Here is a 25,192-nt window from a genome sequence, read left to right on the forward strand (position 1 = left end):
TGCGGCCCGGGTTTCACCAGTTTGGATCCGGGGTATGGACATGGCACCACTTGGCAAGCCATGCTGTGGTAGGCGTCCCACATATAAAGTAGAAGAAGATGGGCACGGATGTTAGCTCAGGACCAGTCTTCCTCAGAAAAAAGAGGAGGATTGGCAGATGTTAGCTCAGGGCTAATCTTCCTCAGGAAAAAAAAAAAGTAATAGCGAAGTTTTATGAGCAGTTTCTTTTGTGCCAGGCACCGTGCTAAGACTGTTTACAGGTATTGGTGCACTTCACATTCACAATACTCCTGAGTTAGACACTATTATATCCTCATTATATGGAGGAGGAAACTGAGACGAGAGAGAGATCAAGTTATGGAGACAAGATTTCAACCCAAGTACCTCTGTCATCTTAACTATTAGCACAATGCACAGGAGGAAATAAATCAAACTCTTAAAACACAGTGGAGTTGAGTATACTCCACTTTAATTCCTATTTTGTCATGGATCTTCCACTATTTTATTTCTCAAATACAATGATCATTTCTAAAAATCACACAACTGTGACAACAGTGTTCTTGAAACTCCCCTACATTACAGACACTAATAACAAAAGAAACTTTATAGATCACAATCCAATGGCTTTAAGAATTTTTTTAGCAAAAGAACTTTTTTCTAAATGAAGTTTCATGTAGATCTGCAATATGAGAAAGATTAAAGCAGAATTTTATTCTATCAGAGTATTTTAAAAGCTCAAATTTATAACACTTACAATGAAGTTCTTCTGATGAACACAAACTTTAAATTATGGATGATTGGGGCAGTCAAATTTGTTTTGTTTTCATTGCACAGTATCAAGAAAAATCTGATTCACAGAGAATAGCAATTGCAAATGAGTTTTTTTTAAAAAAACAGTATATTAATGCTACCTAACGATTTTATTACACCTGTCCAGAAGTCTAAGAAGTAGAACATTTCTAAGTCAAATCTCTAATAATATTAAGGAATGAGAAAACTTGGTAATCACAAACATTTTGGTAAAAAATAAAAATCCTAAAATATATACTAAACATGACATCAGGATATTACGCATAAGGCGACATGTTATTGCATAATGCAATAAAAGTTCTATAGCAGTGGATTTGCTTATTTAATTTTACATGAGCAAACAAGCCCTGAATGTTTAAAATACCAATTTATAGCTACAATCTTTCTAATCAATAGAATTTTTAAAAATTCAAGTATATGAACAAAGAAAGCAAGAAACTATTACAAGGATTGTCATTCTAGGTCTTGGCATTATGGGTAATCTTAATGTTTTCCTTTTGCTTATTTTCCCCCAAATATTCTAAACACATTGCTGTTTTGTTTTACTTTTTATTTTAAAATAATTACAAATCATAGGAATTTGCAAAAAATGCACAGGAAGGTCTCAAGAACCCTTCACCTAACCTCCCCCAATGGTAACATCTTCCATAACCCTAGTACAATACCACATCCAGGAAACTGACCTTGGTACAACCCACAGAGTAATTCAGATTTCACCTGTTTTACATCCACTCCTGTGTGTGTGTGTGTATGTGTGTGTAGTTCTTGAGATACAGATGTGTTCCCTCCCCACAAGCCTCCCTCATGCTACCTCCTTAACCACACCACTCCTTCTCACATTTCTAACTCCTGGCAACCTGTAATCTGTTCTCCATGTCTGTAATTTTCTTTCAATAATGTTATCTAAATGCAATCACATAGTATGTAATCTTTTAAGACTGGTGCTTTTTTTTTTTTCACCTAGCATAACTCCTTTGAGATAACCTGGCAGTACAAATCAGTGGTCTCTATAGTGTTAAAATTTAGCCTGATATACATTTGAATGCATACAAGTGTTTATAGTGTTTTAAAGTTTAAAATGTGACTCAAATGCGTATGAAATCCCTGTTGTATATTACTAGGATTCTGGGGAACAAATTTTGAAAACTGATAATCTAGTACAAGTCTAGTGCAATCTAGTACAAATACCATACAGAAGAAAAACCCAAGGCTCAGTGCTTATAAATCTTACCTATGTTTACAAGAACACGTGGTTAACAAGAACGCCTGGTTTTGCATTTTTCTGGACAATCTGGATTCCAGTCCTTTACCAACCCAGGTGAGTTTATGTTACATTCAAATATGACCACTTACTATTCATCTCAAATGGCCACCATTTCTGCCTTTCCTCATGCTGCTCTCCACAGTTTTTCTGAATCATCGAGGAAACAAATTCTTAAATTCCTAGTTCTGCCTGGTGATTTAGTCAGCACCACGCCCCAGGGTCAATTCTCCTGTTTCTATGTGCGGTAGGTCCCTATGACTCAACACCTCTCTCAGAAAGGTCTACCCCACCCCAGTAAAAATTCAAGCTAACTCTTTTGACCCCTCCCCACGTCACCTCCAGGTGCCTAGATCCACTTCATCTTTCTTCCCTTCGCTCTTCTGTTAAGTCTTCCTGACAGCTCACCCCATACATATCTGTTCATTCATTAGCTATGACAAATGCCTTATCTTCACAAGTTTAGGCTTAGAAGGCAAACAATCCAGGAACTCACTTCTTCCTGAATACCACGCCTTCATAGTAATGTCCCCGCTTTTCCAAAAAGATTGCTCTAAACAAGCAAAAGCTATTCTACAAACTCTAGGTGTTTTTGGCATACAGATATAAAAGAAAAAAGGCACCAATGTTTGCATATTTTAAAAAATTTGGCCAATATAGGTATCACTATATCAATAGTAGATCTAAATGGAATTTAAAGTAGTGGTAAAGAGCCTGAACTCTTGAGCCAGACTGCCTGGGTTACAATCAGGCCTCTGCCACTGTACCATCTAAATCAAGTTTCACTTATATTCTGTGTGCTTCGGTTTTTTCATCTGGAAAAAGGTGATAAAAGTGCCTCACAGCACTATTATGAGAATGAAATAATATACATAAAGTATTTAGAACACTGTCTGGCACACGGTAAGCATTGTCTAAATATTAACGGTTTTTTTTATCTCTACCACATGGCAGACCAGATTCACCTCTGTGTGATATCTCTCCATTCCTCTTGTACTCTATGAGTTCATACCGCTTCTGAAATGTCTATATCAAGAAACAATGGTAACATAAGAATCTATATTTTATTTATTAAATTCATCTTAGTCAAAACTACTAGAACAAATTTTCTTTTACTAGCACTTATTTTTTTCTTTTACTAGCAGTTATTAACATCCCACCAAATATGAATGCAAGCACTTAAAAGTATGATGGTGATAGAAAGAATGCTAGCAAAAATGAAGGTACAGATCAGAATATATAATACGAGAATTTCATGTTTCAGAAATGGGGAGAATATGGTCATATTTGTACCTGTACATGCATAAAACAGCTCTGGAAAGTTCCATGGCTGTTTATGGAGAGGGAGAACTGCATATATGGGGGAAGGGATATGAAGGAGACTGTTCACTGTGTATGCTTTGGTATCTTTTGAATTTGAAGTATTTTCAAAAAACGCTTAAAAAATGGAGGCGGGGACTCTAAACAAGCGCTCTGGAAGTCAGGCTTCCAGTCCCAGCCTGCCACCTTGTTACCCTGGGCAAGTCATTTAACCTCCGAGTCTAGCTGGACAAAGCAAGGAGCAGCAAAAACTTCTAGGTTCTATTCTAACTCTAAAAAGGTAAGATCTCAATGAAGGAGGTAGCAAATACATGGTACTATTTTTTTTAAGAGATGAGAGCCCTACTAGTCCAACATTTGGTAACATAAGACAACTTTTTGAGGACTTGGTTTTCAAACACTATTTTTACAGTTTTAACAACTGTAAATTTGTCAAGCCTATTAATCTTCCAAGATCATTTGTACTATTTTTATATAAAACCCTTCTCAGAAGGCACCTAATGTAACTTACAGGGATTACTTACAAAAAATATTCTGCATGTTATTTTGTTTCTCTTGCCACATTTCTGAAATTGTTTTAAATGGACTTTAAGTCTTTATACTATGCCATAGAGTGAGCAATAAAATACACTAAAATGGGGGCCGGCCCTGTAGTCGAGTGGTTAAGTTCGCATGCTCTGCTTCAGCGGCCCAGGGTTTTGCTGGTTCGGATCCTGGGCACGGACATGGCACTGCTCATTAGGCCACGCTGAGGTGGCGTCCCACATGCCACAACTAGAAGGACTCACAACTAAAATATATACAACTATGTACTGAGGGGATTTGGGGAGAAAAAGCAGAAAAAAAAAGTACACTAAAACAATTTACATTTAGAATACATAATAAATGACTATACCGAAAACAAAAAACTTATACTACTTAAAGCTGTTTATTATTAAACCTGCAAAAAAAAGTAACACCTCTAATCAATGACAACAGCTATAATTAATTGATTACATATTTTTTTTCCAGGTATCATCCATGTATTTATTCACTGTATCATCTTTAATCCTACCATTCATCTGGCAAAACAGGTTTTAATATCCCCATTTAACACAAGAAGCAACTGAGGCTCCATGAAGCTAAGTGACTAGTTTGAGGCCACAACCCAACAAGTGGCAGAGCTGGGAGCCCACCCAGAATCTTTGGATCTGAGCTCAGTGCACCAGACAGGGGTTACTTAATGTTGGCTGGCAGGCTGGTGTAGGTCTGCAGCAGATTTTTCACTAATTTATATAAAAATAAGGAAAAATGAGAAGAAAGTAAACTTTTTAATAAAGCTAAATGATTCAATTTAAACGTCTTTTATTCTGAGATTCTGTTCTTCCAAATTGTTTGAGTTAAAATATCCTTTCTTTAAATGAAATCATAACAACAGGAGATATTGGTGTGGGTTACTGTTGCTGTTTTTATCGGCTATACCTGGCAGAACAAAAAAACTGGCAACTGTTGCAGCCGCCCAATTTGGGGGGAAAGATTTCTTATGAAATCCAAAAGTCTGGGAACTACTCCTTTAGATAACGACGCCTTCCAAAACACAGACACACAACCCCCTGAAGATCCTCTCATTAATCTCCATTCTGTTAGGACCCTTAAGGACTGAGAAATGAGAATACAGTGAATCTCAGGAGCCAGAAGTCATGAGTCAACAGTGGGTTCCGGCAGAGGACTTTCCTCAGGATTCTTTTCATTGGTTATCTTTTCTCATCCTTTATTGTCAATTGTACTCACTCAAACCTGGACTCAAACTTTCTTTTCCTAAAATAGTCACATTTTTAAATACTACTACAAATGGCAATCAATACTTATGCCAAATAAAAAGAACTAAAGGTCTCCAATAATCTGCTTTTATTTAAAGCCTTTTTCACTTTTTCATGACAAAAAACTTTTAATGATGTTTATACCACCTACTTTCAAAAGAAAATTGGTCGATAAATCAGACTCGAGCTACTTTAATTTCCAAATTTCTGTATCTCCATTAAATATATACGTAATACATATACACACACATATATATTACATATACATATGGTTTTGCAAGTAGTTTACAAACAGGCTTATCAAACTGAATAAATTTCTTGAAAGTAATTTTATTGTGTACAAGGCAAATAAGCTATTTACTCCTCTTATTAGCATGTCTTATTTCTTACCTATCCTCCTTTAGTGAGCATCAAATTTAAAATATTTTAAGTACACAGTTACACAATTAAACACTAGTTTCAGTCACAACATATTAAATTCACATTTAAAACTATAAAGAGATCCAGTTATTTTTAGTCTTACACATACTTTTAATATTCTACTTGATGTTATTTGTATTATTTTATGATGCTTTATTAAAAAGAAAAAAGAGCACAAACCTGGATCTTGCAGGATACATAACTGAAAATATTTATAGTCTATATTTATCACATGGTTCATAAACAGTCTTTTTTAAAGGAAAGTTAATTTTAAGAACTTAAACATACAGTTTGGATAACATAAAGCACTTTTTCCATGCCTAAATGTTAAAAGGTGCAGGTAAGCTTATTATAGACTACAGTGTTTCTAAAATCAAAAAGTGGTGGGGCTGGCCCCGTGGCCGAGTGGTTAAGTTCCCGCGCTCCGCTGCAGGCGGCCCAGTGTTTCGTTGGTTCGAATCCTGGGCGCGGACATGGCACTGCTCATCAAGCCACGCTGAGGCAGCGTCCCACATGCCACAACTGGAAGGACCCACAACGAAGAATATACAACTATGTACCGGGGGGCTTTGGGGAGAAAAAGGAAAAAATAAAATATTAAAAAAAAAAAAATTGGTAATAGGGGCTGGCCCCATGGCCGAGTGGTTAAGTTCGCGCGCTCCGCTGCAGGCGGCCCAGTGTTTCGTTGGTTCGAATCCTGGGCGCGGACATGGCACTGCTCATCAAACCACGCTGAGGCAGCGTCCCATATGCCACAATTAGATGGACCCACAACAAAGAATATACAACTATGTACTGGGGGGGCTTTGGGGAGAAAAAGGAAAAAAATAAAATCTTTAAAAAAACAAAGATAAACACCATAAACAAGAATAACAAAAATAAAATTATTAAAAAAAAAATTGGTAATAATTCTGCCTAAATTCCCTATTAATCTATTACACAAAGTCATTTTTATTTCTTCTTTTTTTAAACACTTGAAATATACTGCTGGACAGTCTTTTCATTATGTATTCACTCAACTAACTTTGGGTACAAGGTACTTTTAAGTATAAAAATCCTGTCCAGGGGCTGGCCCCGTGGCCGAGTGGTTAAGTTAGCGCGCTCCGCTGCAGGCGGCCCAGTGTTTCGTCGGTTCGAATCCTGGGCGCGGACACGGCACTGCTCGTCAGACCACGCTGAGGCAGCGTCCCACATGCCACAACTAGAGGAACCCACAACGAAGAATACACAACTATGTACCGGGGGGCTTTGGGGAGAAAAAGGAAAAAATAAAATCTTTAAAAAAAAATAAAAAATAAAATAAAAAATAAAAAAAAAATCCTGTCCAATGGATAGTGAAAATAACATTAAAATGTTTGCATAAAATACTCAGTGGTTCTCAAAAGGTATCTGAGAGTCTATTAAGTCTATTAACTTGGTTCAAAATACCCAACAACGAATGTGAGCTTTCTGTCACATTGACATATTTTAACTGTTAACTGATACCTACATTCTAAATGCATTATATTTAATGTAGCAATAATGATGACTATTTTCCCACTAAAAAGCTACAAGATTTTGGTTTAAGGGCAAATGAGTTAGACCACCTGGTCCATGAAAAAGGCTGCCTAAGTGAAAAAGATAGGCAGTCTGAAGTTTGTAAATAGTAACAAGACAAACTCCAGTGCCAGCTTGTTCATGTAATCACCAATATGTAGGTCAAAATAAACTAGTGAGCTATACATTACTGTCTACCTAGCAATTTACAGAGCAACAGAAGAAGAAACTGCTCAAATGTGACTTAAATTCAAAATATTAGGCAAAGTATGTCTCTATGAAAACTGTAACCTATCAATTTTGAGATAATTTCTTTCACTTTTGCTACTTTTTTTAATGAACCCTCCTCAAAAAAAAAAGCAGCCACTTTTTAAGATGTAAATTCCTCTTTTTTTCAAAGTAACTTGCCTAGAAAAACCTAATGCAGAAAATAAAATGTAACAGATAAACAACTACATTTTAAAAAAACCTAAAATTATCAGTAAAACAAACCAATCACCCCAGATTAGCAATGCGTGTTTTTAATCTTCTGTGGGTATCCTATTATACCCCTTATCCCATTAGACAACGTTTAAAAGTCATCTAATGCCCAAAATGTCATCACTATACATGACATACTCATATTTTACTCAAATTAAGCTTAAATTAGACCCAAGCTCAGGCCATTTCCCCTTCCTAGGCACACTGAAATATACAAGGTGGAGTCCAAGAAATCAGATATGTTAAGTGTTGGTATCTTCTTCCAGAGTAGGGTCAAATTCGTGTTTGCCCGCAAATGTCACCGTTTCAAGAAGTCTGCAAATTCTCATTAGCGCTACAGAGTACAAAGAGGCCTGACCACGGAAACACCTGTCCTAGCACCGGGAAGACAGTGGGAAATGCAAGCCCGCAGCCCACGCCGGCCGCACAGCCTCGGGCTGCAACGATCCGGGACAAGGGGTGGACACTGACCTCACTGCTCCCTCCAGCAGGGTCCCACAACCCCGACCCGCCTCCACAAGCGAAAACTAGGAAATCCGTCAAGCTGGCCGGGACCTACCCTCCGCGAACCCCTCTCGCTCCTTCCCAGCCCGGCCCCAGCCTGCTCAACTGCTCCCGGTCCGCTCCGGCCTCCGGGCTGCACTCTGCCACCTCATCCCTCCTCGCCGGTCTCGCGGCCCCGCCACCTCCCCCCCAGCGGCCTGAACTCGGGCCGTCCCCCAGGCCAGAGCCCCCGGCAGCCTCCCCCTGGCCCCTCGACAGGCTCGCGGCGCGGTCGGTCCCTCCGCGGCCCGGTCCCCGCCGCCCCCCAGGCCCGAGCTCCCGCCGCGCGCTCCCCACCCCCAGCCTCTGCCCTCGCCCGAGCCGCTCGGCCGCTCCCCGCCCGCTCCCCCTAGCCGGGCTACCTGGATGCAAGGGCGGCTGAGCACTTCACCCAGGGCCCCAGGTCGCAAAGGGCCCGGTGCTCGGGGTCCCGCTCCTTCTCCCGCTCCACGTGGTAGGCGTAGATGGAGAGCAGGATCCCGGCGGCGCACACGGCATACCGGGCCACCCGTTCCCACCGCGGCACCGACACTCTCAGCAGGACGGGCGCCGCCATCTTCCCGCCGCCACCGCCTCCTTCGCCGCCGCCGCCGCCTCCGCCTCCCTCCGCCTCCACCTCAGCCGCCGCCGCCCGCCGGGGCCCGACCCAGCCACCGCCGCTACCGCCGCCGCCACCTCCACCGCCACCGCCACCGCCGCCGCGCCCCATTGGCTCGACTGCCTCCTCCGGGCCCCGCCCCAACAGGCGCGCGGCCCAACCGCCCCGAAAGGAGAGAGCCAGGCGGGGCGGAGAAGGCGCAACGCGGGCGCGGAGGGAGAGGGTGGGGCGCGCAACCGCCGCGGAGGCCCGGCCCCCAGGCGGAGACGGAGGCGGTGCGGCGCGCGGCGGGCGGGGCCGCGGGGAGGGGAGTGGAGGGGAGGGGCCCGGAGAAGGGAGGGGCGGAGCTCCAGGGGAGGAGGGGCGGGGCGGGGCGGGGCGGGGCGGGGCGGGGCGGGGCGGGGCGGGCCGGGGCGGGACGGGACGGGAGGGCCTTAGGGGAACCCGGTGCAATGAATAAATTTCAAAGATATGACAGTGTGTGGCTGGGTAAGTCCTCGCCCCACCCCCCCCCGCCCCGGGGGTGGTGATCAATTGCCATCCTTTTGTCCTTTTTTGTCATTATCACTTGATATTTTCCGACCCAGTCCAAATTAACCCTGACCAATGCCCAGACCTCCAGAGCCGCGCTTCCATGACCTGATCTTCCTCACCACCACCTCCAGGCACCTCGTGTTCAACAGGTGCAAACTTAACTATTTTTGAAAAATTACTTGTGAATGCCTTGCTTCTTTGTAAGCTGAATTTGAGATGGCTTAAAATAATTCATGTAATATAGAAAAATACAAAAATGAACTAAAAACTCAGGTCAAAGAAAAAGACAAATCAGAATAAAGGAAAAGACCAGGTGTAAGAATACAGATAAGCATGCCATAGGGTCTTGCATAATTATTAAAACTGAGCCATAAATTTGGCTCTGAGCTTCCTGGTGGCCAAAACTAAAAGGAAAACACCTGTGTGTTATTCTCACTGTCCCTAGGAAGAAAGAAACACACCATTCTTGGAGAATGCTAGCTTTTTCCTGGTTGCAGCTCTCAAAGAGATTTCAGAAGCTTTAAAATAGTGATTTTGAGGAATCAATGTCCTTGTATTAATCTATTGTTGGGTAACAAATTACCCCAAACTAAGCAGCTTACAACAACAACAAAAAACCCTTATTTTCTCAGTTTCTGTGGGTTAGGAATCTGGGTGCCGTTTAGCTGAGTCCTCTGGCTCAGGGTCTCTCACAAGGCTGCAGCCAAGGTGTTGGCAGGACTGCAGGCATCTCAAGGCTGGAAAATTCTCCTTCAAGCTCAATCACTCGGGTTGGCAGGCAGGCCTACGGTCCTCTCTGGCTGTTGGCTGGATCCATCAGTTCCTGACCACTTGCGCCTCTCCATAAGATGGCACTATCTTCCCCTAGAGCAAGGGATAAGAGAGAGGGAGATGAAACTCACAGTCTTTTTTGTAACCTAATCTTGGAAGAGACAGCCCATCACTTTTACATATTCTACTACTTAGAAGCTAGTCCACAACCTAAGTGTCCATTAAAGGATGAATGGATAAAGAAAATGTGGTATGTACATAAAACGGAATATTATTCACCCATGAAACAGAAGGAAATCCTACCTTTTGAAACAAAACGGATGAGCCTTGAGGCCATTATGCTAAGTGAAATAAGTCAGACGGAGAAAGACAAACACTGTATGATCTCACTTGTGTGTGGAATCTGAAAAAGCTGAATTCATAGAAACAGAGAGTAGATTGGTGGTTGGTGGGGGTGAGGGAGGTGGGGGTGGGAATGGGAAGATGTTGGTCAAAGGGTACAAACTTCCAATTATGATGAGATGAGTAAGTTCTGAGGATCTAAGGTACAGCATGGTGACTACAGTTAATAATACTGTATTGTATACTTGAAAGTTGCTAAGAGAGTAAATCTTAATGTTCTCTCACACACACACACAAAAGGTCATTTTGTGAGGTGATGGATATGTTAACCTTATTGTGGTAATCATTTCACAATATATATGTATAGCACATCTTGTACATCTTAAACTTATACAATGTTATGTGTCAATTATATCTCAATAAAGCTGGAAAAAAAAAAAAAGCAGCAGCAGCTAGTCCCTAAATTCAGTCCATGCTGAAAGGGAGGCAATTAGACAAAGACATGAATACCAGGAGAGAGGATCACTGGGAGCCATCCTAAAGGCTGCCTACCACAACCCTCAGAAAGATCACCGCTTGAACTCTCTACTGGTTTTCATAAATCTAAGTGGACTCATTCTCCTATGACTCCCCCCTTCTGGAATCCTTTACTCTCTTAATGAGATCTATTGATCATCTGGCTGAACAGTAGAAGAAATTTCTTAGAATTCCTCATACACATTCCACTGCCTCTCACCCTGGAGCTTTCCAGCTCCTACTTATCCACAGCTTAGATATCTCTTTCTCCTGGAAGGCTTTCTCACCTCTGTTGTAATAGTCAGGACTCCGGTGACACAAACCCTGCTCACCAGGCCAGGGACTCAAACCCTGTCAGTACTCTCTCTCCCACTTGTATGTGTGGATTTTGTTCTCTCAAAGTCTGATTTTTGCATACAGAAGGAAAAGTGGCCCCCATAGTTCCTGTCTTGCATTTTTGTTTTCTCCTGCCAGAAAGAGACCGCTTCTCATACCTTAAATCCAAATTTAAAAATCCTGTGGAGAATTCCAACAGACTGACCAGACTTAGGTCACTCATGGGCCCAGTAGCTAGAAAGAAAGAGTGCTGGGGATGGCAGAACCCCCAGACCCACCAGAGATTCTACGAAAGAACAGTCTTCCCGAAGAACAAGAAAGTGCTGTTCCCAGAAGCAGGCAGGGGTAACTGGGCAAATAAAGCAGGAAGCTAATCCATTCATTTGTTCCACAGATGTTTATTGAGCACCCACTATGTGCCAGGCACAGTTGCAGGGGTTGGGACCATAGCAGAGAAGATGATCAACAGCACTTGCCTCACAGAGCTCACATTGTCGGGGGAAGCTGGGTGAGGCTGTCCCTGTTAGGGGCTCACAGAGAAGAGCCCTTGTTGCTGTACAGGAGAAGCTTCTCGGCTCCCCGGTAGGCAAAGCTGTTCACCAGCTTTTCTGTAGTGCCAAGGGGCAGCTAAGGCCTTTTTTGGCTGGGGGGCACAGTTCTTGGTGGTCACTTTGTGCCAAGCCAAGAATGTAAACTTCAAAATTTGTACATAGATTGAAACTTCATACATTGCTGGTGGGAATGTAAAATGGTGCAGCCCCTCAGAAAACAATTTGGCAATTCCTCAAAATGTTAAACATAGACTTAGCACGTGATCCAGCAATTCTACTCATAGGGTATACCTAAGAGAATTGAAAACACGTGTCCACACAAAAACGTGTACATGAGCGTTCACAGCAGCATTATTCCTAATAGCGAAAAATGTCCATCAACTGACAAATGGATAAACAAAATATGGTATATGCATACGATGGAATATTATCCCACAAAAAGGGATGAAATACTGATACACGCCACAACATGGATGAACCTTAAAAACGTTATGCTAAGTGAAATAAGATAGACACAGACACAAAAGGCTACATATTGTATGATTCCTTTTAAATGAAATGTCCAGAATAGGCAAATACCTAGAGAGAGATCTGAGTAGAGTAATGGTAACCAGAGGCTGGGGTGACAGAAAATGTTGGAGTGACTGCTAATGAGTATGGGGTCTCTTTTTGGGGTAATCTAATGTTCTGAAATTAGTAGTGGTGGAAGCACAACTCCATGAATATACTAAAACAACTTTAAAAGGTTGAATTTTTTGGTATGTGAATTATATCTCAATAAAGCTGTTATTTTAAAAATATGTACACAGAGGAGCCTTCACATTGTAATTGCTCCATCAACTGCAAATTCCATGAGGACAGTGACTGGGTCTTTCGTATTCCCAGCAGTTGGTTGCAGTGCCTGGCACAATGGCAGGTGCTCAAGAATTACATGGAGAACGGGTGAATGAAAGAGACCAGCTTAAATGCTGCTTCATTCAGGAAACCTCCCCCTCTGTGCTCCTAAAGACCCTCTTCCCCATTTCGCTTTCATGGAGGACCAGACTCAGGCTGGCAGGGATCTCTGCTCCAGCTCATCACCCCAATTTCTGGGGCCAGTATCCATAGCCACATCCCATCCCCCTGAGCCTCTGCAGCTTCAGCACTCCATTTCCTATGGCAGTTTTAAGGTCTCTTTTTCATTGACACCTTTCTTCCTGCCAAGCTCAACTATGTGTTTAAACAATTTTTCTTAGAACATTTTACCCAGTACGCTAACACTTTCTGTGTTGGCTTAAACCACCATGTCAGAACTAGAAATCCAAAAATGTTTCTGTGAATTTGTTCATGACCCCAAATTTGCTTTGCTGAGTTACAAAGCTGTACTCTACATTTTCTGCCAAAGTTTTGGGAAAGGTCACAGCAAGGATACAGCAGGACCCTCAAAGCATGGCAGTAACTGGCCAGAAATCTTTCTATAGCAGAGTCTGTGACAGCCCAGGCTTCCCAGGGCCCTTCAGGAAAACACCACTCAGAGTGAATGTCCTGTTGATGGATGTGTCATTTTCACATTCAAGGGATAATGGATGCTGATATCATTTCATTATTGTCAGTACTGTCAGTATTGTCAGTATTATCAGGAAATGCTCATTTTTAAATACTGGATGAGGAGTGGACCAGTAAACATCCTATGTACACAGATGACCTGCTGACCCACCAGGTAAAGAGGCTGTCCATTGAGCACATATCTACATGCTAGGCAATGTGTCAACACAAGGCTTTTTCAATATGTTGTATTTAAACTTCATAAGCTCTGCACAAGGTAGGTATCATGATCTCCACTTTTCATGAGAGAAAAGTACATCTCAGAGTGGTAAGTAACTAAGCCAATTACTGTAAGAGGCAGAGCTTGAGTCAGCACCCAGACCTATTTGATTCTCATGCGCTCCCTCTTTCCACCAGCCTGTGTGGCTTCCCTCTGAGAAACCACCACTCAATTTTATATGGATGCTCTGTTTCTTACCAGAATGTAATGAATACATTATTCACCAACCCTCCCCTTCCATTCCACTCTATTAGTGTAACCAAGTTTCAAGGTCTTTCCTCGTTCCTGCCTCAAGGTGAAAACAGATATTTCCCTGTGGCTTCAGTAGGCGGGACCCAGGGTTAAATCCTGAAGTCTGCTGAGATTCCATCTGCATGCTGCCATCCCAGACACTACCTCAGGGCAGCCTGAGGCCCCCATGATGTGTCTCCACTGGAGTCCTTTCCTCCCAAGATCCATGAACCCCAGCACAGGTGCCCTGACCACCAGCCTAAGCTTGATCCCAGAGCTCCAGTAGGAACCCCAAAGCCCATGACTTCTTTCTTTTTCTTTTTTTTTTTTTTTTAAGATTTTATTTTTTCCTTTTTCTCCCCAAAGTCCCCCGGTACATAGTTGTATATTCTTAGTTGTGGGTCCTTCTAGTTGTGGCATGTGGGACACCGCCTCAGCATGGCTTGAAGAGCAGTACCATGTCCGTGCCCAGGATTCGAACTGACGAAACATTGGGCTGCCTGCAGCAGAGTGCGCGAACTTAACCACTCGGCCACGGGGCTGGCCCCAGCCCATGACTTCTGCCACCAGGCCCCACATCCCTGTCATCCTGCTGCAAGTTCTTTACCTGTATTAACTCATTTAATCCTGACAACAACTTTTGATGTAGGAATCATTATTTTTTACATTTTACAGATAAGGAAATTAAGGCTCAGAGAGGCTAAGTAACCTTCTAAAAATCACATAGCTAGTAAGTTGCAGAACTGGGATTTAAGCCCCAGAATTCTGGCTCCCAAATCCATGCTCTTAACTCCTGTGCTGTAAGCTAATATGCACAGAGAATTTGGATTTCTTTTTCCTTAGCATTTACCACCATATAACATAATATGTATTAGACTTTTAAAAAAAATCTCTGTCTGTCTCTCCTGTTAGAACGTAAATTCCTCAAGGGCAGAGATCTTTGTCTGCATTGTTAAGTACTGTATCAGCACCTAGAACAGGACCTGACCACAGAGTAGTAAGTACATTTTGAATGAATGAATGAATGAGCACTGAAAAAAATGTTAGCTACTAGTATCTTTGCAAAAACAATAGGCCCACAGCAATTATCTTTTCCCAAGTAAAATAGAAGTCCTCCCCACAGAGATTACTTTTTTCACCACCCCAGAACAAAAGGCAAAAACTCAGACAGCTTTCACAATAGTCTTTGCCCCCTCTGCCTTCACCACCCCTCTCTCAAGTCCTCTGCTTTCTTGAGGATGTCAGTGTCCATGTGGATGGCCATGCCATTCCCATGACTCATTGTCCAATATCTTTCTCAACTTTGATGACCTTTGCTTTCATTCCACTTAAGCTGCTCACAGGAGTGGCCCTTGTGATCCTTTTGAATAGCCAGATTTCTGAAATCTTAAACTCCAATATTCTGCTTTTATACTTAGCCTCTATGGTAGATTGCATTTTCCAAGATGGCTGCAACAAGAACTCCAATCCCACATACTCTTCTTCATTGTGATGTTGACCCTGCTCCCATCAAGAGGTTGGGTCTATGTTCCTTCCCCTTGAATCTGAGAAGGTCTGTGATTGTGGCAAAAGTGATGCTCTGTACCTTCCAAGGCTAGATCATAAAAGTGATACCACTTCTCCGTGGTCTGCTTGGGATGCTTGCACTTTGAACCCAGGCACTGTGCTGTGAGGAAGCCCACTCCACATGGAGAGGCTGCATTTAGATCTTCCAGCCAATAGCCCCAGGTCTCAGCTGACAGCCAACATCAGTCACCAGACATGGGACTGAAGAAGGCTTTGAGATGACTCCAGCCCCAGCCATGGCAACAGCACAAGAGACACGCCCGAGTGAAAACCACCTAGCCAAATCCAGTCAATTTCCACAACTATGAAAAAAAACCTGTTATTTTAAGCCTCTAAAGTTTTGGGGTTATACATTATGCAGCAAGAATAACTGAAACACCCTTCTTTCCTTCTACCTCTGATTCTCACTCACCAAACCTAGTCTCTCCCTGGAGACCTGCTGTGCCCTAATCAATGTTTTCCCTATAGTCCTAGCAGGAGACAAGTTGGGACATCCCCCTGCTCTTCAAGGCTATTTCCTGCTTGGCTGACCTAAATATCTCTGTATTCTCTCGCATTCTATCACCTTGAATACTCAATCTGCGCGTCTTCAGTAAGCCCTGACTTTACAGGCTTCTCTCCCTAAGGATTTCTGAGATTCTCTGAAGAGGCTCATATACCATCCATTATGAGGTGATTTAATTTGCCCATGGTCCACACTCCAGCCATCAGTGAAATCAAGCATCAGCTGTACCTGGCTCTCCCTGCGTGCCACACTGTATTTTCTTGCGTACATTTTCTTAACTTCATGAGAACAAGAACACTTTTGAGCTAATCAGAGTACATGCTTTCTGTTTAGAGTAAAACATAATAAATAAACCCTTGCCAAGATGCTTAATTCCTAGTGGGACTGTATTAAAACAGTTGTCTTCAAATATAACTCCTAGAAATGTTTATCATTTTGTTTACTTTAGAACTTCCTAATTAGAGACTTCCCAAGATACTTTATGCAAGTTTTCAACAATTCACAGGAAGCCTAAGAATAAATTATTCACAAATAATTAACAAAAGGCTTTACCTTCTTTTGTAATTTGGTTGGTGATCTTTTCTTGCTAGTATAGAAAATATTTTTTAGAAGAGGCCTGTGTGTGTTAGGAACAAGACCTCTTCTAGCAATCTTGCAGTCACAAGTTGCACACTGCACAAGGTAAACCTTCTCTTTTATGTAAGAAATACATTTCACAAAAGCATATTGAATGAAAGCACATTTTGAGCATTGGAGGAATTGGTCTGGAATAAGGGCTGAGAGGCACTGTTGCATTGGTTAAGAGCATGCGTTGGAATCACAGTCCTGCCTCTTTACCAGCTGCCTAGAAAGGTACTTAACCTCCCTTTGCCTCAATATCTTCATCCACAAAATGGGGATGGCAACAGTATCTGCCTCGGAGGGTTTGAGGAGGATTATACGCATGGTGCCTAGTACATAGTAAGTGCTCAATAAATGCTAACTCTTGTTATCTTAATCCTTGTCTCTATGGGTAAAAGAAAAATGCAGCATTTGGTGAAATTAAATTCTTCCAGAAGCAATGGCTTAAAATAAACTGCTATTTGAAAACTAAAATTATCATATTGGGTAAATGCTATCCAAAATATAACTGATCTATATTCCAATAACTCCATGAAACATCTCAATTTGTGCAGTTACTTAGAAGAACATTCAATAACTAACTTAAAATGGAGATTCCTGGGCTTTGCTTCATACCTGATTCCCACCAGAGGAGAGGCCTAGGAATGCATATTTTGTCAAGCTCTCTAGGTGATCCTTATGATCAGGCAAGTTCAGGTGGTAATATTGATTGAAGGAATGGTGAGTGCATGATTTTCCTGGGGAGGGTAATTATTAAAGCCCTACCTTGAATATTCTCCAGGTTAAATGATGTTGGCTATAGAGCAATTGTTTTCAAATTCTATTTTGCATAAGAATCAGCTGGAGAGTTGTTAAAAATTCAGATTCCTGCTCCTACCTCCAAGAGATTCAGATTCAGAGATCTGGGTAGCACTCAGGAATCTATGTTTTTTAACCAGCCTCTCCCCTCCAGGGTAAGTCTTTGAAAAGCACTTGTGACTCTTGTCATTCACATGCTAGAAAGAAGCCAAACATATTTTTTAAAAGAAAAAAGTTTGACTTTGCTGTGTAATTTGAATACACCAGACCTTATCAACTTGTTGGTACAAAGTCACTTTAAAATTATAACTGAACCATAAGAGTTTTGAAGACTGGATGATTATGCAAGAATCAGTTTCCTTTCCCAGGTATATCTGGAGATCTCAAAAAAAAGTGTCTTCATGTGTGCACGTACTGTCTTTTCGTTCACCAGACTGATGGTTCAAATCTCAGCTCTACCACTTACAAGCTATGGGTAAGTTTCTTGTCATGTATCTATTGCTGCATTACAAATTATCCTAAAACTTAATGTCCTAAAACAGCAGCCATCATTTTATTATTTCTCACTGTTTCTGTGGGTTGGGAGTTTAGGAAGGGCTTGGCTGGCTCAGTGTCTCTCATGTGGTTGAAACCTGCAAGTGGTTGGAACTGGAACAGCAGGCGGGTAGAGCAGCTGGGACTGGCTGGGTATCTCTTTTACTCCCTTTTTGTGTAGTTTCAGGACCTCTCTATGTGGTCACTCCGTGTAGTGTAGCTTGAGCTTCCTCACAGCATGGTAGTCTTAGGGCAGTCAAACAGCTTCTACGGCAACTCAGGGATCCAGGGTAAGTATTCTAGTAAACAAGGTGAAAAATGCATCTCCTTTTTTGAAAGTCACATTGCCTCATTTCCACTGCATTCTATAGGTTACGAGAGTCAGAAGCTTGCCCAGATTCAAGTGGAGGGTGTCGACGAAAATAATCCATAAGCAATCTATAAATGAAAATTTGGGTGAGTTTATTCTGAGCTTAAATCTGAGAATTATAACCTGGGGCCTTTCTTCCCGAAGGAAGAAAGTGCACCAAAGAAGTGGGGTGCACAGAGTGGTTATATACCCCCAGAGAGGATGTTTCACATAGGACTGAAATGTCCCTTTTACAATAGTCGTGAGACTGCTCTGTCGGCACAGCGATTGATGGACACAGCAGGTAGGTCTTCTGTCTCAGTGAACACAGCAGGGTGGCAGTCTTTTGTCTCCAGCCGAGTGGTCACAGGTGAGCTGGGTGGTCAAAGGTGAGTGCAGCAATTAGTTCCTAGCCTAAGGAAAGATGCTTATCCCTAAGGAAATGCCAATGTAGGGGGAAGTTACACCTTTATCTCAAGGGCCTTTGTTCTGGCCATAGGAAATGTCTAAGCAGATACACAATGCGTGCTCAACAGCCACAGTCAGGCCCTTTTGGAAAAAACAAAGTCAGGCCGAGTTAGGTTTATACCAAATGGCTTCCTTGCATACTCCAATATATCCTATTGCTTGCCATTTTTATTTGTCAAGGGGAATAGACCCCATCTCTCAATGGTAGGAGGATCAAGGTCACATTGGAGAATAGCATATGGGTTAGGAGATATTGTGGCAGCCATCTTTGGAAAATGCAATCTGCCTCATAACAACTATCAAGCCTAAGTTTCTCATCTGTAAAAGGAGTCTAATAATAATATCTACCTGATAGGATTGTAGGGAGGACTAAGTGAATAAATACAGAGAAAGCACTTAGAATAGTACCTGGCATGCTACATAAATACTAGCTATTATTATCCTCATTACCATGATCAATCTTTTCATTGCTCACTGAACCAGGACTGTGCAGTCATCATCCACACAGGTCCTCAGAAGTGCCTCTCTGAGCCCAGGTACAACACTGCCTCTGTGCTGTTTCCCTGAATCGCTGTCACTGCCTATAAATCTTCCACCGTTGCTAGTGCCCCCGTTGAATGAGTCAAGACCCTGCAGCTGCTGGTCCCCAAAGCTTCTCAAAGATGCCAATGAGTGGACCCCACGCTGATTGGCTGCAATCCACTGGTGCCATTGCCTCAGTATAATTATTGCCACCAATCCCGAACTCTGGTAGGCAGCCCAACATTTCCCTAGAGGAGCCACCTCTGAGCTGCTCTGCCGCCATATCCTGCTGCCACCCCACCCCTGAGGGGCAAATGCCTGCTGATTCCCCCAGTCACAAATGTCTATAAAAAGCATGTAAAACAAATAAACAAACAACTCTCTCCCTTGGTACTATGCTCAGTTGTAGAGGCTGGGAGACTACTATCTGGGCCCCAAACTGACGGATTGTAGTAAAACCATTTTCTCAACTGATATACAAGGTCGTTCCTCTCCCTGGAGCAAAGACACTCCCAGGATGGGTTCCGACGTCAGACTCAGTGCTGCTCCCTTTGTACACCTGCCCCTCCCCCTCACCCTGGTCCAGTTGAAACATCTGACTATCCCACCAGGTGTCATTAGGAATATGGCAAACTCCATATTCTGCTTCCACTGCTCTCGACAAGTCCTTTCTACAAACTCACATAGTTTTAAATTGTGGACAGGACTGAAGTTGGTTTTTCCCCAGAGTGCCCCATAAAAGTCAGTAGATGCAGATGGATACTTGGGAGGAATGGAGCCATTTAGACCCAGTCACTGAAAACATTTAAGTCTCAGCTTCTGTCTGCCAGAATACCCTGTCACTCCTACCAGGACCCCCTCAATCACTTCCCTGTTCAGGAAGTGGCCGTGTATTTGGGAGAGAGTTTTCATGATTTCCTTGACTTCTGCTGTGGTGGGAAAACTGTTACCCTGGACAGGTGAGATGGCCCCACCAAGAACAGATGTCATAGGCGTTTTGGAGGAGACAAAGAGGGGCTTGAAGAGATCACCAGGAGTCAGACTTGACCATGGGGAAGGAGGAGCCACAGCTGGAGGCTGAAGGAGCAGTTCTCACAAGTGATCCTAAGGGCACGGGGGCCCACACCATGCACTTTGGTGTACAAATGTCAGTGTGGCTCAGAGGTGTCGGGGGACTCAGAGTGTCAAGGTCGTCAGGGGATCTAGCCCCACTACAGTAGACATCTGGTTTCTCCTAGGAACCAGGATCTAAACCTCTCCTACATTTGGGCAATATCCCACCTAAGGAGGCAGAGCCCACCTCACCATTGAAAGAGCTGAAACACTAGACCCTTGCTTTTCCCAGTTCTGCTGGTGGTAGGGTATGAAGAGACTCACAGGCCTTGTGTCAGGGAGGGTAGATACAGTGACAGTATTTACATCTAGTTTCTGGAGGTATCAGTGACAGGGTTCTGGTGCCAATGGGATCAGGCCAAGTGTCCAACCAGGACAACAGGAAGGGGTGTCTTCACCAGAGCTGCTCCCAGACGGAATTTCAGCCTTTGCTGCTGTCTATAGCACTTCTCATTATGTTTCCCTGAACATTCAGGGATTTTGTAAACTATCCAATATTCTTTTAATAAATTCTTTTTCTTTCTAAATTAGCCAGAGTTGATTGTGATGCTTGCCTATAAGGCCTTAACCAATGCTGGCACGTTAAGCATTTTTTAACTGGAGAAGCTTCAGAGCACAGTGCCCTCAGCAGGGACACCAGTGTCTATGAGGATGCCACTGGCCCAGCAGGGGTTAGGCCTGCCAAGGGGCTGTGGGCATCAACCAAGGAGGCCAGAGCAGAGGGGAAGAACATGGCCAGGGATGGATGCCCTGGGGTTGTAAACCTGGTAGTTCTTAGGAGCACCAGTAAGACAATCTAGAAGATTCCCTTCAAGATCAGGAGGAAGACCCTACAAGAGCAGTGAGGGTAAGACCCGGAGACATTTGGAATATTCATGACTATTGACGTGATTTTCCATTTACTCAGAGGTTGATGCAGCCCCAGGAAACCTGTTACTCCACAACAACCTCCACCACACGCCAGAGAACCCGTGGTCAGGCCCCGGCCACAGACTGTCGTCTCAAAATGGGGGCCATCAGGGCTTGCTAGAACGCCTGGGCTGAGAGGGAAAGAATTCTGGAATTGGTTATTTGTTTAAGTTTTTAATTTAAGTATATCAATCTGGTTGTTTTTAAACCTCTTTTAATGTCTTACCTGTAGCAGGTGATATAGAAAGGTGGTATGAAGAGAGGAAGAAAGGGGCAGAAAATAGGGAAAATAGAAAAAGAAAGAGGGAAATTAGTTTAAAGCTGACAATGTCACTTTTATACAACTCTAGAGAACTTAGGCAGCAGCATGAAATGTCCAACTCGGGAGACTCAGGATGTGCTGGTAGCATTGTCACCATTCTAAGGGGTCTACAGTTCATTTCCCAGTGAAGGTACTTCAAGATTAGGGAGGCCCCGCCACGTGAAGGAAGGAGTCCAGAGTCTGGCCAGGGGTGGGCCACTTAACCTGTCTTTGCCTCAATATCCTTGCAGGAAAAATAGAAGGGAAGACTCAGGTACCTTTTTACTATAAATTCAAATGTTCATGAAAAAGAAACAAAAATGTAATCCCAGAAGTATCTTTAATAATGCTATGTGACAGAAACCACAATAAGAACAAACTGTAAGTGTCTGAGTCAGAACCCACCCGTAGTGAGAGAGGGGTGACTGACAGGTGAGGACCCTGAGCTTCTCCAGAGGGTGGAGGTGCAGAGGAGCTTGTAGGGGTCACGGCTGCACACCCGGCCCCTGAATCCACTCACACCAGCACCCTCTGCACAGGCAGCCAGTTAATCTTGTGCCAGCAACTGCGGCCAATTAAGCTTTCTTATTTCATGAAGATGAAAAAAATGAATGATTGTTTTTTGGAGCAAAGAATTTGACTCTGAAATTTACAGCCAAAGGGAATTTTTGAGATGAGTGAGTCGAACCCCTTTGATAGCAAATTGCAGCAAAATTAAATCTGTAAGCAAAATACTTGACATGCTAAAAGGAGTTCTGGTAAATAAAACAACGTTAAGAGAGTAAGAGTTCTTGACAATCTTGGATGATGTACTGGTTATTTGTTGCTACATAAACTACCACCAAACCTTAAAACCGTTAGTAGCTTAAAACAGCAATATTTATTATTTCACAGTTTCTCCCAGTCAGGAATCCAGGCTCCCAGGAATCCATAGCTTAGTTAGGTCCTCTGTCTCAGGATTTCTCAAAAGGCTGCACCAAGGTGTCAACCAAGGCTGCAGTCTTATCTGAAGGTTCAACTGCCGAAGGAATCTGCTTCAAAGCTCCCTCACATGGTTTTGGCAGAATTCACTTCCTCACTGGTGGTTGCACTCGGGGTCCTCAGTTCCTTAATGACTCTTGCCCAGAGGCCATCCTCAATTCCTTGTCATCTGAGCCTCTGCATATGGCAGCTTACTTCATCAGAGTGAGCAAGCAGAGAGAGCAAGAAAAAGTGCCAGCAAGAGACAGAGAATACTAGTGAGAGAGAAGTCCCAATCTTTTGTAACCTAATCATGGAAGTGACATCTCATCACCTTTGTGTTTTCTATTCCTTAGAAGCAAGTCACTAGGTCCAACCCACACTTAAGAGGAAAGTATTATAGAAAGGAGCGAATACCAGGAGGCAGGATTATTGGAGCCGTGTCAGAAGATGCCTACCACAGATAGTGTATAGAAGGTAGGGAAGGGGTCAGAATCACAGAAAGGTAGAATTTTCTGGTTGAAAAGAAAAGATTCTGCAAACCCAGTCACCCACAAGATGCCTGAATTCTCCATATAGCCCCCGCCAAGCGGCTTTTCATTCTATATCTGCACAATGACACAGTTAGAAATGGTATGCTCGTTATAGTGGGCTAGAAACTATCTGCCTGTAATGTTCACCCATGCCCATGCAGGCACCTTATAACCTATGAAAATGGTGGAAAGGTCAGAAGATTCTATTCCTTTAAATGATGGTTAACTGCTTTGATAAAAGCTGAAAAGTAAATTGTAAATAAAGATTTGGTCTAATTTTTAAAGTAGCCTGGAACATGTAGAATGTTTCTGTAGTTATTAGTCCACATATTTTGATATGTAAAACACCAAAGATCTCTCTAAGGAGCTGGACAAATCAGCAAGCTTTAAAGAAAAAAGTAGTGGAAGTGTCTAGTACAACCAAAACCAGACATCAAAATCAACAGTTAAAAATTCCAGAACCAGGGGCTGGCCCTGTGGCCAAGTGGTTAAGTTCACGCGCTCCGCTGCAGGCGGCCCAGTGTTTCGTTGGTTCGAATCCTGGGCGTGGACATGGCACTGCTCATCAAACCACGCTGAGGCAGCGTCCCACATGCCACAACTAGAAGGACCCACAACGAAGAATATACAACTATGTATGGGGGGGCTTTGGGGAGAAAAAGGAAAAAAATAAAATCTTTAAAAAAAAAAAAATTCCAGAACCAAGAAAATAAACGGACCAAAAGAAAGGGAAGGCCCTAGTGCTTTATTCCTTTGACATTAAGGATATCTTTCATATGCAATTCTGAATTTGGCAAGAAGTGTGAACTGCGGCCCAGTGGCTGGCAGACAGCGTTTCAGAGTTCACAGCAGGATCTCTGGGAAACTGTTATAGCTGAAGATATGGTATCATGCTTGACCACTCACTTATTCACAAGACCTGGCTCAAATGGCTGTTTATAAATGTCAACTCTAGCCTCAAAAGACAAAAGATTGTAGAAGGTAATTAAGACCATAAAAAAGCAATGAAGGGGCCAGCCCCAGTTGCCTAGTGGTTAAGTTCAGCATGCTCTGCTTCGGTGGCCTGGGTTCGGTTCTCAGGAGCAGACCTACACCACTCTGTTAGCGGCCATGCTGTGCTGGCAGCCCTCATACTAAAAAATAGAGGAAGATTGGCAGGAATGTTAGCTCAGGGCAGTTCTTCCTGAACAACAACGACAACGACAACAATGAAGCTAAGGAGGGAGGAAGGAAGGAGGGAAGGAGGGAGGGGGAGAGTGGGGAGCAGGGAAGAAAGGGCCCCTCCCTCAAATACTCCCCCTTCCTTTTTGGTGATTACAAGTTTATGGGCATACACGTAAGGCCTACTCTGAGGATCACAGCACTGTTTTGGGTGTGTGCTTCTTGGAAAACAAATCTCATTAATTAACTCACAGAATGATCGAGATGAAATGATCTTAGGGAACATGTAGTCTCACCCCTAATTTTAAAGACGAGGAAACTGGGTTCCAAAGAGGCTGAGCAACTCACCAAGTAGACAGAGAAGAGTGACACTTAGGTCAGCCATTCCCACGAGTTGTCCAATATAGAACAGTTAAAGCCAACACAGTAACGTCTTCACCTCAAGGGACAACCAGTTCATCCTTTGCGTCTTGCACTCCCTCCAGCAAGCAATATTTCTCAACTTTGTGTTTGTGCAAGCCCTCGAGCAGCACAAACTCTTGAACTAAGACACATTCCACTCTGTTTGCAATTGAGGGCAAAGGCTGGGAAGGTTTGCCCCCACTTCAAACTCCTTCCCAGATACCTGAGGTGACAGAAAAAACACACTATTTTTCCTAGTTAGCTGAGTAGAAACCAGGCTCATCAAGTAGGGGTAAAAGTTACTTTCCTCTTGAAGTATAGGAAAAGTATTCCAACCTGAGGAGAGCATGGACTGTTACTAGTCTGTATAAGACTTCACAACTGGCCAATTGGCAGGGAACAGATGGGAAAGAGGAGAACCCCCAAAAGATATTTGATGTTAATGCTAGTGGAGATTGAAATAATTTGTCTGCTTTTCTGTATGTTTTCCCTGAGCCCAAATAAAATTTAACTTTTAGTCCCAGATCAAAAACACAGAAATGCAAGACAGCACATTGAAAAGACCAAAGAATCAAAGGAGGAAAATTGTATCCAGAAG

At 42.9% G+C, this 25,192-nt stretch overlaps 1 protein-coding gene and 1 long non-coding RNA gene across 3 annotated transcripts in view; both read right to left on the minus strand.

Annotated features, from left to right (window-relative positions):
• The window catches only part of VKORC1L1 (vitamin K epoxide reductase complex subunit 1 like 1), a 72,522-nt gene extending 63,535 nt beyond the window's left edge, over nt 1-8,987 (minus strand). Inside the window, exons 1-2 of one of the 2 annotated variants that reach the window (XM_070484510.1) lie at nt 8,532-8,987; nt 5,263-6,177 (exon numbers count right to left, since the gene is read on the minus strand). In XM_070484510.1, coding sequence (XP_070340611.1) covers nt 5,967-6,177; nt 8,532-8,878 — 558 coding nt within the window. In that variant the 5' untranslated portion in view covers nt 8,879-8,987 and the 3' untranslated portion in view covers nt 5,263-5,966. Of the gene's footprint in view, nt 1-5,262; nt 6,178-8,531 lie in introns of those variants that run through there. The other variant, XM_044746386.2, reaches the window with a different exon arrangement.
• A 337-nt stretch (nt 8,988-9,324) lies between these two features.
• The window catches only part of LOC123276826 (uncharacterized), a 54,548-nt gene continuing 38,680 nt past the window's right edge, over nt 9,325-25,192 (minus strand). Inside the window, exon 3 of the long non-coding RNA XR_006513397.2 lies at nt 9,325-10,165. This is a non-coding gene — a long non-coding RNA (uncharacterized lncRNA). The remainder of the gene's footprint in view (nt 10,166-25,192) is intronic.

Source organism: Equus asinus, chromosome 14 (assembly GCF_041296235.1).
Source record: "Equus asinus isolate D_3611 breed Donkey chromosome 14, EquAss-T2T_v2, whole genome shotgun sequence".
Taxonomy (NCBI): Eukaryota; Metazoa; Chordata; class Mammalia; order Perissodactyla; family Equidae; genus Equus; species Equus asinus.